This window comes from Mya arenaria, chromosome 17 (genome assembly GCF_026914265.1).
Source record: "Mya arenaria isolate MELC-2E11 chromosome 17, ASM2691426v1".
NCBI lineage: Eukaryota > Metazoa > Mollusca > Bivalvia > Myida > Myidae > Mya > Mya arenaria.
In genome coordinates, this window is record NC_069138.1 from 50746038 (window position 1) to 50761141 (window position 15104).

The 15104-nt window shown below is 34.2% G+C and overlaps 1 protein-coding gene across 1 annotated transcript in view; it reads left to right on the top strand.

Annotated features, from left to right (window-relative positions):
• Positions 1 to 5610, top strand: part of LOC128224149 (uncharacterized) — a 70472-nt gene extending 64862 nt beyond the window's left edge. The window contains exons 15-19 of the mRNA XM_052933857.1: positions 112 to 1745; positions 1898 to 2832; positions 3108 to 3450; positions 3617 to 4162; positions 4831 to 5610. Of these exons, the coding sequence (XP_052789817.1) occupies positions 112 to 1745; positions 1898 to 2832; positions 3108 to 3450; positions 3617 to 4162; positions 4831 to 5114 (3742 nt within the window). The 3' untranslated portion in view covers positions 5115 to 5610. The remainder of the gene's footprint in view (positions 1 to 111; positions 1746 to 1897; positions 2833 to 3107; positions 3451 to 3616; positions 4163 to 4830) is intronic.
• The last annotated feature ends 9494 nt before the right edge of the window (positions 5611 to 15104 follow it).

The window sequence follows — 15104 nt, forward strand, 5'->3', positions numbered from 1 at the left end:
ACAAGGTTTAAATAAGCCGTATCCATGCAATTTTACCCGTATTGACATTTTAAACATTTTTTCGAATACTTTAAGAATTTTTTCTTAATTATGTTTGATTGATATTCACAGCACGTCACTGAAATTACAATGGGCTGGATTTGAAGACCCTCAGTCTGATATCGATCATTTTGAAGTGTGTTTAGGACGTCAGAAAAACATGTGTGATATTGTTCCTTCTTTCAATGCCCTGCTTCACTCTTATATGATTAAGTCGAATATATCTTTGCCCATTAAAACGCCTATTTTTGCAACTGTGTGGGCCTTCAATGGAGTCGGAATGAACGTTTCCAGTGCATCTGATGCGATTCTCGTTGACGTTACAGCTCCGTACAACAACATAAAACCTTCAATTATGCTTGATTATAACACAGTAAAAGACAAAACCGCTCAATGGGAAAAGTCAATTATCGAAGTGTTTTGGGAGTTTTTAGACGACGAAAGCCCGATATTTAATCACGAGTTATCTCTCTTTACCCATCATGAAGGACACACACCCGTTGAAAAAGTACATCTCGGATCGGAAAAACACTACACCATTAACTTAGATGGAAAGAACTGGCTGCATAATGGGGACATATATTTTGTTGTTATTACCAGTTGTAACGCAGCAGGGCTATGTTCAACAGAGAGAACAAATGATATTCTTATCGACTCGACTCCCCCACACCAGGGTGGTCTGAAACCACAAATGCTTTGGGAAAATTATAGAGATACCAATGGACTTCACTCTAATGTCTCCTTGACTTGGTATGGTTTCTACGATCAGGAATCTGGTATAGAAAGATATTATGTTACTGTTTCAAGATATTTCAGCAAACAGGAACTCTCCGGTGGTGTTCTCATCCAGAACCATGATAACACATCAGAGGAACAACATGGAAACTTCACACTTACTGAAGCGTTAAAACCTGATGATCTTATAATTGTTTCAGTCTGGACTGCAAACAGTGTAGGTTTAAACAGCTCGGTTGCACGTGTATCCCTGTTTGCATTGTCCAGTGAGAATTCTCCCGTTATTGAAAATCAGCGGGGAATACTCGAACTAGAGAAACACTCTTGTGACGTTCATTTTTGCAACAAGGACTGCACATGCGCGGTAGTTGGAAAACCATGTATTGAAGCTGAAACAAATATGACTTGCGTTGAGATTGATGCATTTAACACGACTGATATCGACTTGACACGGTTTGCAGTGTTTGGAGGCCTTCAGTTCAAGCCTTTGACTTTAACTGCCTCATCTGCTTGTCTCGCCGGTCACTGGACGCAGGTCGAACATTCAAGAAACGTTACAGGCATTCATAGATTTGAGTGGAGCATAGGAATTCATAATCAGCCGCATGGAGAGGGGATTTTCGATTTACAAAAAGAGTTCCCTTGGGTTGATATAGGTTTGCGACAAGAATTTGTTCACTGCCTGCCTATTAATAGATCGCTTATTCATGGCGAGCTTTACGACATTTACGTAAAAACTTGGTACGGACCAAGTGAATTTGCAATCTTTACGTCTAAATCTATTAAGGTTGATCAAACGCCACCAAGTGTGCTTAGAGGACGATATATCATCGAAGGGATGCAAAATTGTGCAACAGATCTTGACTTCATCGACTGGACTGATGAGATTTCGGCGTGTTGGTCCGGGGTCTTTAGTGAGCAACAGAGCGATATACAACATTACTTGGTTGCTTTAGGAACTTCACCGAACGGTACATACATATATAAACATGTTGATATGTTTTAGATTTAAACCCTTAGTTATCGTGATTAAAATTAAACTTGTTTCATAAGCTCATAGTAGACTTAGCTAGGAACAAGCTTTTGATTATGAGATTGTTATTGCAAGGTTGCATTGTTTCAGTCGATGACGTATTTGCATCACAGCATATGGGCTTGAAAACAAAAATTTCTATTGTTAATCTGACTTTGGAGCATGCTGTTAGATACTATTTTACTGTCACTGCCGTGAATACTGCATGGCTTCACACTTCGGTATCGTCGGACGGATTCATTGTCGATACGACCCCACCGTCAGATGGCGTTGTTTTTAATACAATTACGCATAAGAACGTTGCATACCAATCGTCTGTTACCTCTCTGGGACTTTCGTGGCATGGGTTTCAGGACCATTGTTCAGGAATACAAAGTTACTATGCTGCTGTTGTGGAAAAGCAGGAGCCACCTTATTCTAGTACGAATTTCACACAAGTATACCTCAAGACGACCGTTACATTCAAGGATTTAGACTTGACTCCTGGCAGCGTTTACTACGGCGTTGTCAAGGCAATTGATGCCGCAGGACATGAAAGTGATTTTATTGCATCACCGGGGGTCATCATCGATCCTTCTCCACCTAAAGGCTACAGCTGTGACCAATTTGAAGACACGGGTGTCATTGAATTCTTGGACGATTCGAAGGATAATTGGACGAAGACAATTTTTGCACAATTAGACAAAGATGCCGTATACAGAATTGAAGGGTCTATTGAAAATGCTTTTGTAGATTCAGTTATTCTCCAAATCAATCGTTTTATTACTAGAATCCACACTGTTCTGAATCATCAACAAGTTACTGAATTTTCATACACGTTTGTGTCCAATCAAAGAGTAGCCCATAACATTACTTTGAGTGTTGACAATCATAATAATATCAACAACATCTTAGGAACAATTGTTTTACAAAAATGTTCGTCAATTATTGAAAACAAAACAAAAGCTCTTCATGTTCGGCAAATCAGACATGATTCTGTAGGTGTTACAGCTATGATTCAGGATAAAGAAAGTGATCTGAAAATGGTATGAAATAGAAATAGCATTTTTTAAACTTAAAGTTCATTTGCTTGGATACGTTTAACATGATTATAATAACACTCCTTCAAATTATAATATCGGTAAAACAGGATTGTTTTGAACGTTTTATTTAGGTATTTGATTATTTATTACTAAATTGCATGTTATTATACCTACTGTGACTAGTAGGGCTGTCCATGCATATGATGTATATTAGTGCTTTTTTTCGAATACAAAACTAATGGTAATGACTTTCATGCCTTTTTATGATATCATTCCAGGTACAAATTGGTGCTGGAACTACACCTGGGGGCTTTCAAATTCAGCCATTAAGTCCCATTCATGTTGATATAATGAGTGGGATTATTAAAGGCCATCTTGTTCATGCGATGAAATTATATACGACGGTTATAGCTGAGAATCATGCAGGCCTGGCATCTGTTTTCCAGTTAACAGAACCGATTATTATTGACCACACTTCTCCGATTATCACCGATGTGGAGGCTTTAGCAACGGTAGTCTATGTAAATGAGTCGGGTGAAATCGCTTTGAGAGTGCAGGTTAATGCAACCTGGAATGTGGTAGACGATGAGAGCGATATTAAACATTGTACTTGTTGTATTGGTAAGTCTTACTGCAACCTATTAGTTGATATACAAAGTAATTTGAAGTTTGCTCGAGGAAATAATGGTCAGTTTATACTTCTACAAGGAAATCACTAAGATATTACAAGTTTGACTGATACAACACGATGTGTGTAACTCATACTCAACATTCGATTATGTTGCAGGAATGTTTCCAAACAAAAACAATGTACAAGACCAGTGGTTTGCAGATACTCTGTCATCGTGTGAGTCGAACCTCCTGCAGCTTAACCACGGCGATAAGGTCTACGTCAATATCAACTGTGTCAATTATGTTGAGCTCGCAACGACAACATCTATAGCTTCTAATACGGTATCCATGGACTTTATTACCTCAAACCAAGCAACAGTTAACATTCTGCCAGCAAACGAAGGTCTGATCAGCTCAATACCGCTTACTGTAGGCCCGACTAAATTACAATCAAACACATCTATGGTACAAATCAGTTGGTCAGGATTCGAAGATATATCCGGTATTGATTTTTACGAATATTGTATATCGGACGAAAGAAATGCAACCATTGTAGACTGGACAAATGTTCACTTGAAGACAGTGGCAACTACTCGCGGACTAACATTACACAATACGGAAACACTGAACGTAAGCGTCAGGGCTACAAACACTGGACATTATAGAAGTGAGGCCGTTAATGCCTCGTTATTCACCATCAGCCAACCTCCAGCCTTGTCAGGTGAGACTATATGATACCCTACAACAACTTCTAATAATTATGTCAAGTTTATCAAATAATTTAAGAAAAACTTTGATTCAGACTATAGTTAATTATTGATTAATAAAAAAGTGCATAAAACGATAACATCGAAAGAAACATTATTTTATCACAGAATTCGTACTACTCAAAACATTGGCTAAGAAAGTCATCTGCAACAAGCGTTGACCGAAAACAACATAGTCATATGCTAGGATTTTATTAGACTGACTGCTGTACACAGCGGTTTATAAATATCAATCGTTTCAAACTTGAAGTAGAAACCTTTTTAACGACTGCATTGCATTTGCATTGCATATTTAATTAATATTATTCCAAATTGTCTACGTTATGGCAGTTCACTTCGATTAACTTCTTTAGAACAATTATACTGCTCGATCTTTTTTATGGTTGTTGCATTAAACTTTTAACATGATTGCAAGTTTAACTATGTCCATGGATTAATATTGTTTCATTGTAGCTAAACATTTAAAGTAGGCTTACACAAGAATTTAGGAATAATAGTCATAGGTTATGCCAAGCTTATCATAGGAAAACAATGTGGGCTTAGTAAGTCTTCTTAAATTACTGTAGAACTTGTTAGGCTGAACATCTATGATATCTTGCAAACAATCATTTATATATTTCAGGAAGTCCAATGCTTACATCTCGAAACAAGCATCTTATTCACATCGACTGGGAACAGGCATTCGATACACTTCCTGAAATTCCAGTTCTGTATAGCCTCGTTGTGGGATCGAAAGAAGGATTCACCGATATTCTTGACATCAGCTATTACACTGGACATACATATGATATTGTGGCTCCGTCGTCTACGCTGATTTCACCGAAGATATCAGAGCTATTCTTTACCATAACATGTGCTTATCCAACAGGGATTTCGAGCGTTTACAGGACAATATTCACAATGTAATATTTTACTTGTTAGTCGCAACGCGTTGTTGTTACAAAGCTGTGTGTTTTACATGTTATTATCTAGCTTAGCTTTCAATATATTCATACATGTACCTTACTGCTGTGTGCTTTTTATTGTCTATATTATCTTTATTTTATTTGTTTCCTAATTACTTTCATCGAATGACATTTAAAATACAATTTACAATTCAAATTACATTTTATAATTTCTTTATGTTATGCCGTCCAATATATGTGCTGTATAATTATCTAGTATATATTTTCTTTGTGGCTTATTTTTCCATTCATTGACTTTCTTTATGTTCGTGTACTTTTATATCATTCCTTCTAAGGTATTAGTTTTGTGGGTATCTCTATGCTTGCGTATATATGCCTTGTGCCATTTTTCCCAATCAGTGATTTACTTTTGATTTGTTGTTGTCTGTTTTTACACTACGTTGAGACGAGTTTTATTGATGCACTTCCTTTTATTTTCTAATAAAAATCATTGTGTGGGATGTTTTCTGTTTCCTACAATAATCTATATATCTTATTGTATGACGCGTGGAATGTAAGTCCGAGAGAACAAAATCAAACAATAAATGATATCCATACAAAACATGACCACCACATCACATATCAATATAATCGTTTACTTACTTAGTAATTATATGATTACTTAGTTAAACACACATTTTACATTTCAAAAAGGGGTTACATATTTGCAAAATTGAAAAAAATATTGAAACAGTACAATTATATTCTCCAAAGCTATCAATTTAGTTACATTCAATTATTACGGCGTCAAGCTTATTAAATTGTTATGACGACTTATTTGTGTCCACAAACTATGTGAACATTATACGTTGATTTAATTACCGAAAAGTCGACCTACCGTATTAACATAATTTGTGGACAGACATATACTAACTTACATGTTTACAGTATATATGCAAAATGCTACAGAAACTTGCTGAGTAGCAAAAAGTTTAATACTATGTTGATAACACAGCAAAATATATTTAGGTAGAAACGTTTGATTTTTTCGGACGACGTAGAGGTGGATCTAGTTTGTTTATGTATATTTAGGTAAAATTCAAATATGGACAGAAAATGGCCTTTTACGAAAGTACCTCAAAACTGATAAATTAATAATTCAAACCAGTTGAACGTTTAAATGTAAAACCCTTTATATGCTCAGAAGAAAAAGTTATGTCAGCACTTCTACTTTGTGAAATAAATTTCGAAATTAATACTATTAACGTAAATCGATTTGACTTAGCACTTAGTTAATTTAATATCCAACATTTGTAAGCAATTTAAACAGACAATACATGATTTAAGTATTTTACACTTCGTAATTAGCATAGGGATCCAAATGAAAAATTCTGTCGATGTCAATATCAAGTGTGGCTACCCCTCGCTTCAATAACATCAACACACCGACGTCTCATGCTGTTTATTAGTGTACAAATAACGTGAAGCGTTATTCTGGCCTATTCCTCCTGTAAGGCCCGCTCAAGGTCCGCAACCTTATGACGTCATCTCTGCTACGTTTTACGTCCAAGATAATCCCATATATACTATATATAATTCCTTTTTTCAATGCCGTCTTATCCAGCAAAGACGTTGGCGAGCTCAATTAAAACGTGCTGCACTCAGCGGAATGCCAACGTAAGGGCGACGAGCAGGAAGTCGTGCGGCATTCAGACGATTATGTGCAGTGAAAACCAATTCTGGTTCCTGTGGCAGTTCTCAATTGATTTACGATCTTCTGGGCAGCCATGAAACGATGACGTCGAGACGACATCGAAATGTTGTGTCCAGATCATTTCAATATGGCCACTACAAAATGACCATACCGATTAACGTGTGCACGTGCACCACGTGAATTTCGAAAAGAAGCTAAACCTCTGTATGCAGTGGCAAATCATGCATTAGCCAATGTATAGATGATGAATAGGTCAACATCATGTTGTTTAGATGTATTTAATAAAACTATTTTCAAAAGTTTACTAAGTACAAAAATGAAAATACTAACTAAACTTTTTCTTCCGATTATATGTTATCATATGTGAACCCTAATTTACTTAATTTCTCATGTGCATACCTCTTGATTAAATCCATTAAAATAATTCTTGTTCGGGCATCAGCAATATTTATTTAAAAACTACAGAAACAAGCTCAGTAGACAAAAGTTTAAACATAAACCCCGTTTAATGGCACAGGGAAAACGCCAAAGACATAGAACACATAAAATCACAAACACGAAACATGTAAACAACAGCACAAAATTCCACAAACAACACAGTGCGTATAAACTATATGTATATCAATGTTAGGTAACGCATTGGAACGGTCAGTAAAATTTACTGGGGGTTTAACCAGTTTACATGCACAAACCTCACTCTTATCCAAACAATCCGAAATAAAGTAAGAATGTAAAAGGATCGAAACATATATAAACCTAATCAAGAAGCTTCAGATTAAAAAAAAAATGAAAATCTAAATAAACAAATCATCTAAATTGATAAACTAACTTCAATCCAGGATTTGTCGATACATTTGGAATTAACGTTTTGTTAAAAGGTGTTATTGTTATATCACAAAAATTATTTTCAGAGCTTAATTGTTTGGTGGTAGGTCGAGAAAACCCAGGTGCACTTATACAACACACTCAATAATTGTTACAGATGAGCTTACTTCAAATATTCAACAACAAGATATAGACGTGATAAGACGTACACCGAAAACTTCCTGGTGGAAAAACAGAGCACACCTAACATATAGGACAAGTCATTCAAATATCTTAAATCGAAAATGGAATTTAATTTTAGGACCAACGTACCGATCTTCAAAAATGTTATTAATATTGTTTCTTAGAGTAAGTATGTTTTTTGAACAGTATGTTTTTCGAAAAGTGGAGTATTGTTACAAAATGATATCTACAGAAAGTAAATCAAATGACAATAAACTATCTACACATTAACACAATAATTACTGACAAACAAAGGTGGTGCAATTGTCCTGGGTACTTACAGTAATAATTTTCGTTTTCTCTATTTCGCAATTTCCATTAAATGGATCTACATATTTGTTTTGTGCCTATTTCAATGTAAATAAAAGACACCCAACTGGTTCTGGCCTAACTGAATTGAGAATCGACCAACATATAAAATACTTATGAATTATTAAAAGAATAATATAATCTTACATATTCTGAACACGAAATATGCCAATTTACATGAAATGCATTCGTTTGACATATGAATAAACCTTTAGATCCGTCTAATGGTATTTTATGATTACAAAGGCATTTTTGACTTATTATTGGTTCGCTGTAGTTCGACATGAAAGCTACAGAAGGATTGGTTATACAATAGCATATCATGCATTTTGGGTCCTTCGGACGTATATTTGCGTTAACAGCTTAATGGGTATTTCATTCAATAGCATTTGAGGAAGCAATAATACACATTAATGACGGTATTTCAAAAATGTTTATTAGGAAGACATTGATTTGCGCATTTTCAATACAAAATATGATCTCACACAAATTACATCATAACGGATGTAATATTGAAATGACACGCACATTTACCTTGCTAATCCTACCTTCTGTAACGATAAAAGTTTACTGAACGAATACATACATCATATGTTAGAAGTTACGCGCGCTTTACCGGATCGCCAGCGAATTTGCCTTGTGTAAAGACAAAACTCTTCACACGCCAGTCGGAAAAAGAATTGTGCTTATGACTGCTATTTCATCAGTGCGCTCATCAGCGGAGAGCAAAAAAGGGAGAACGGTATCATTTACGGAAATGTTTACTCGACCGGACATTGTGGTGCTTATTTTATGAACCTTAGCATTCGCTCTTCAGACTCTAATATTCTAGCGTTAATTCTTACGAAATATCATTGCTGAATGGCAATTGAATATTCTAAAATGGAAAACTTAGGAGCATCATCGTCGTCCTTGTGAAATAATAGCCTGTTCCGAAATGAACAGTTCCGAAATGACGTCAGACGACTTGGCTCCACAATCGCCACGATTAACAAAAAACTGTTTGACTGGAATGCCGACACGCGCAATTGTCCAGTTGCAATAAATGACGTCATTGTGACGGAATCACCAGCTTAAAAGCTGAAGGAGCCGAAATGTATAATACCACAGAGGCAAAAACACATTCCTTTAAACATAAGCATTTGTCCCCAATTTTAATAGTTTATCCTATTTTAATTACTTTTTTCCAAAAATGCTCTGAAACGTGCATTGGATAGTGTGTACATGCTAGTTCAGGGAGAGTTACTTATATTGATTTCTGGACAAATACTTATGACTGTTATTACAGATTTCATATCAACGCACATGTATTAGTATTGTAGAAAAAACAACTTGGCCGAAATGGAACCAAACAATGACGAACATAAACTGTGCACATGTTAACTGTTTAAAGCAACGTATTTGTCTGGAAAGGATGTAATCTGAAAACTGTAAACTAACCCGTTTAAATGCAGCCATATCTGTTAACTTTTAATCAGCTGTATGTGTAAAAAGCGGCGCCGATTTATGATTATCGAATGTTCGGGCGCCGATGTCATTTCAAAAGACTTTTTTTGTGTCGTATACTATACAGTATTATACTTTGAAATTGGCTAACCATACATACTGGAACACGAGAGTCAGGTGCAATGGTTTTCTTGCTCAAATAATGATTTAAACTTAAAATTGTGACAAACCTATTTGTACAGTTAATTTTTTTAAGATGTGCCTAAAAAAATTAACGTGCATGCCAGCTGGGTGGGGGGGGGGACACGGGCTCTGTCATGTTCAAATTGATCAATATTTTCAAAAGCTGTTTATTCCACGGATGAAAAATAATCATTAAACTGGGTTTTAAACGATATAAATGCTGTAAGTGGTCACCAGCTATCAATTATTTCATGTTCAAATGTATATGGCTTACTCATTTTTGCATTTAATACCTTTACTCAAGTCACAGTCTCAAGCAATTATAACGGTTACAGTTCTTTGTTATTGTTCTAAAGGTAACTGTTATTTGTTTTCACATAATGCATATAAGAAAGGCTGGTAAACTATATTAGCAAATTAAGGTGTCCGAACAAAAGCTAGGTCAATAACCAATTCCTGGTGATCCCATACTATTTTCGTCAGTTTGAATGGGAAGTATGTGTTATATCTACTGGCCTAATTATTTTCCTATGGCGCTATTAAAGGAGCTTATTGTATTTCCATAAAATCTTCCGAACCATGTTCCCAAGAACTGTGGCATAAATAATTTTTGATGTGCTATGAAGAGAAAAAGTTTTATTTCATAAGTCTATGCGGGAGCAATAATCTCTCTGCACCGGTTGTCACAAACATTGTCTGTTTTGTCGATCGCCGTTAAAACAGTCGGTTGCAGCACAGGTAAGATTGAGGGAATTCCCAAGAAGAACAGTCTAATGTACGTGGGGTTCCCGTCATGGGGCCCCATCAACCTGGAATAAGGTGGATAACTGTCGCCCGCCCTTTTCAAGGCCACCAATATTAGTATTTTCACACTTTTCAAAATAGCCACCTGCCCAACAAAAGCCAAGCAGAACATATAGTTTCTTAATATCTATCCTAAATACTAGTTTAACGAATTGAAAACATTTCGGTATATTTTAATGTTCTTTATCCTAAAATGTAAGTAAGCCACCGGTTATCGTCACAAAGGAAGAACACTAACATCTAGCTCCTTAGTGCTTTGTTTATGTTTAATGATTAAAAAAATCATTACACATGTTATATAAATAGATAAGGCAAACATATCCAGAAATTCTCTAAACAGCTCTAAACCACATTTGCCCTAAAATAGCAAGTATTTCCTTACACAAGTAACAAAATCGTTCACCTTTTTCACTGCCAAAAAGGAGAAATACTAAGCTATGATAGTTCCTTATTATAGAAAATACTTGACAGTGTTGTACATCCTTATTATATACTTGTGATTTTGATCCATATTTCCTTATTATGTACGCATTACATGCTTCTCACTTCCTTATTATTGTGATGAAATAAAGCCATATTTGATTCAATTTAATATTTTGTTTCAAATATATTTATCCTGCAACACAGGCAATTTAAAAGAATAATTCAAATGAACTCCACGAAAGCAAAACAAACAAACATTTATTTATTTATTTATTTAAAAAAAAACATGATTGACTATTAAGTCTAAATATGCATGTTTGTTGCATTACCGGGAAACAAATGAGAAATTTGCCAAAACAAAACATATGTTACAAATTATCTTAAACTTATCATGTTTGTTAATAATCAGATCTGTATACATTTGATAATGTATTCATGTAAATATACAGTTCAGTTCTTAAAACATTCTGCTTTCTTGTTTGATCTAAATCATTTTATTTTGACATTTATCTTGACTTTGTCAAGATTTCAGTAGTTACACTGTATTAATTAAACAGGCCTGATATGACTCTTTTTGTGTTTATATTCATACATTTTTCAGTTTTCACATTATTCATAAGTTGTTATGTTCTTAACAGAAATACTGGTATTTGCCTATAAATAAGTTTAAATGACTTCGAATTAACAAAAAGTCTTTATTTTTATTTTCTATGATAGTGGAATTGTTGTTTTGTTTGAACGCGTACTAGTCCGGACTACCTTTCGGCAAAGAAAATGGGAAAATAAAGTTAAATTATGTTACATAACACATGGCAGCGGGTTGAAAAAAGCACATTTTTTTATTTAAATAGGTAAAATCTCTTATAAGAAAATCCAATTTTGAGTGATGATTTTGATTAACTAGAAAACCACATGAACATTCATTTCAAGTAACTATGAAACATCTGCTACTAGTAAAAACATTCTATTTTACGCATTTAAAATATCTTGTGAAAATAATTCGAGATCTTACAACAAAAAACAAAAAATTGAGAAAACAAAATACCAAAAATGAAATTCCTCAGTTTTTTAAGTAGAAAGGAAACCAGACATTTTCATAAGTTTTTTGTTGATTGCAGTGGTGAATTGAGTATTTTATGACTTTGTTTTATTGGGAAAACAATTGAGCAAAATAAGTATGTTTTTCAAAGATATGGCGATACAATATCGAATCTGTTCACGGTCGTTTTAATGCTATTACTTCCAAGTAACAAAACTATACGGGTTTGTAAAAGATGAAAAATAACTTGTTAAATTAATCAAGACTGTACTGATCTGTCTAAAAATAAGTGTTAACTATTTCAAAGTGAATACTATGGGAATGTTTTATTGATGTGCATGAAAATGTCTGAAAACTGAAATGGCTCTCACAATATGTTATATTCAAATTCAAGGCTTTGGTTTTATTCGTTGGCTGTTTGGTATACAATATTGTCACCTTGAACTAAATTATACGCAGTGTAAAACATATTAATTCCTAATTATTGATGTGTTATTCAGCTACTTAATGAAAGAAAATGATAAAAAAATGAGACACAGAAGTATCAAAGTAGTAATAAACGGTTATTTTAACTGTTCACACAATTCGGATTTCAGTGCAACAGAAAACTTAAATATTAAAGCCAGCGTTTCAGTTCGTCGGGCGATTGATAAAATCTTTCGTCCCCCAAAAGTCATAGCCAGAGCCAGTGTGTCAACATTTTCATCGGTTTCGACCAAGATGTTCAAATTCCTTTCGCAAACCGGGATGTTTTTATCCCTTCTGACTTCTTCATTTTTAACATGTTCGAAAATTCCATTGTTTCCATTCTGTTAGTCACTTATCTCTTTAGAAGAATGCGTGCCTTCTTGTTGAGAAGCTTGATTTTTCTGTCTTTATTTTATTTTGTGTCTCTTATGTGTCATACGCCCATATTCATACTGATGATGGTCAAAAGTTTCGAAAACTATCCAAGGTTTACAAGCTTTAACATCAGTTGGTACATTTTCGAACAGTTCTTGCGATAAGGCAGATTTTTTTGTTCTCACACTGGGGGATAGACATGCTATATATGTCCTCGTTAGCCATCTTTGTACAAATAGCAGTTATGAAATACCCCTAATATAGACTATCCGCTTTTATATCTTTTGCTATATGCTTAAACTGTTATAATACAAAGGGATATATTCACTGAAATGTTTATGATGCTCATTGTTAGAAACAAAACACTTCCGCGTTTTTCTTGCAATATAATTTCAAGCTGCTATTTCGCGAGTAGCATTCGTTATTCCTCTATTCAGTTTATGTCAAACATGTCAGACACAGCTATAAGCTTAAAAGCAATCTTATTGTATCGTGGTAGATCGTATACAACACTGTGAATCTCACATAACGAAACATAGAATTTACATAAGAAAACAGAGTAGCAAGCCCACTATTAGCGTTGTGAGAAAACGTTCTTCATTTGTTCATAAAAGTGTGAAAGCAAAAGACAATAATTACCATAAAACCCCTTAAAACGATGTAAGAAACAAAAACGAATGCCTAATGTTACTTTCTTAAAAGCTAAAACTTGAAAAATATAAAGTAAATTACTTGAATATCAATTCAGAACGCTGTGGCAGAGAGGAAATCGTTCTTCGCTATATTTGCGATAAAATTCCCAACTAGGAGACCTTTGGTGGAATCATCTCAGTGTGGAAGCAGAAATACGGACGCTGTTGCAATTTGGCATAATTTTCAAACAAATATTATCAAAGTCAATGAAAACTCTAAATTTGAACAAAGGTGTTTGTTTAAAGTCCATTGTGACTATAGTATGTATGCCTTCTTTTCGTAGGTATTTTTTCTGAAAACTCAATGTTATCATATTTGACGAATACGTGCCCTTATTTTTATTTAATATACTTTTTGCTGTTTGCGCCTGACTTTATTTAATGAAAATGGTCTTCCCAAATTAATTTATATTAATCTTTTAACGACGCACAACTTTTACAGCGCGTAGGGTGAAATGTAAAACTGCAAACTGTACGGTAACAATATCTATACTATTTGGATTTTCAGACAAACGTCGGTTATAGCACTTTGATTAGGATTGTTTTTAACTATATATATTGATATTTTCTCATTATGTTAAACACAATCAGAAAATTGCCATGAAGTTGCTGCCGTTTTAGTAAACGACATGCGCTACAAGTTAACCTCATCTATCAGAGCTGCCATTTATTTTTATACAATATATCTGTCTTTTGAAATAAGAGACTATACTCAACTGATCTCTTAAAGAATGCCCATCTAAGTGGATCTTAAACTGAAGCATGTTCCGGCATTGTGTATATATTAACAAAATGCGATAGTTGTTTCCTTTGAGTCAATATATCTTCTAGTTATGCATGTTTATTGGCTGCACGTTTAAGGGGATGCAAGTAAGTTATATCAAGTATCTTCCTCTTTCAGAGAACGGATTAAAAGCAGTGTCACAGTGATCAATATCTCTTATAAAATATCTTATATAAGTACGTCAGACGGAATTATGTGTGGCTTTGTTTAAAGTAAGTCAAATTATTGCCTTTTTTAGTATTTTATATTTTTTTATCTTAATACAGAAAAATTACTGTCCCTGTTTTACATGTCCTCTATTTAATGCATTAATTAGTATGGAACCTAATAAAGGAGCTTTCTTCAACTGAATATTAATCATGTTTAACTATTGTTTATTTAATAGTTTGAACGGACGTAATGGGGTATCAATTACAATTGATCTACTTATGTGCACCGTCAATCAGATGGTAAGACGGCTGGTATTATTATCCATTTATTTTCGTGTTGCGTTAGAAACTACAAAGAAATTATAATATGAATTGATATCAAAATATCACACTGTCGGCAATGTACAAGTCTTGTTAATATCTAGATCTGTGTTTGAATCTAAAACATTAAGTTAATATATTACTGGCTTATCCTTACATATGTTTTAAATCCACAAACATTTGTCAAATAAATATCGTTATAAAATGTTGAAAAGTATGTATGTATACATATATATGATAAACGTTGGTTTTCAGGAT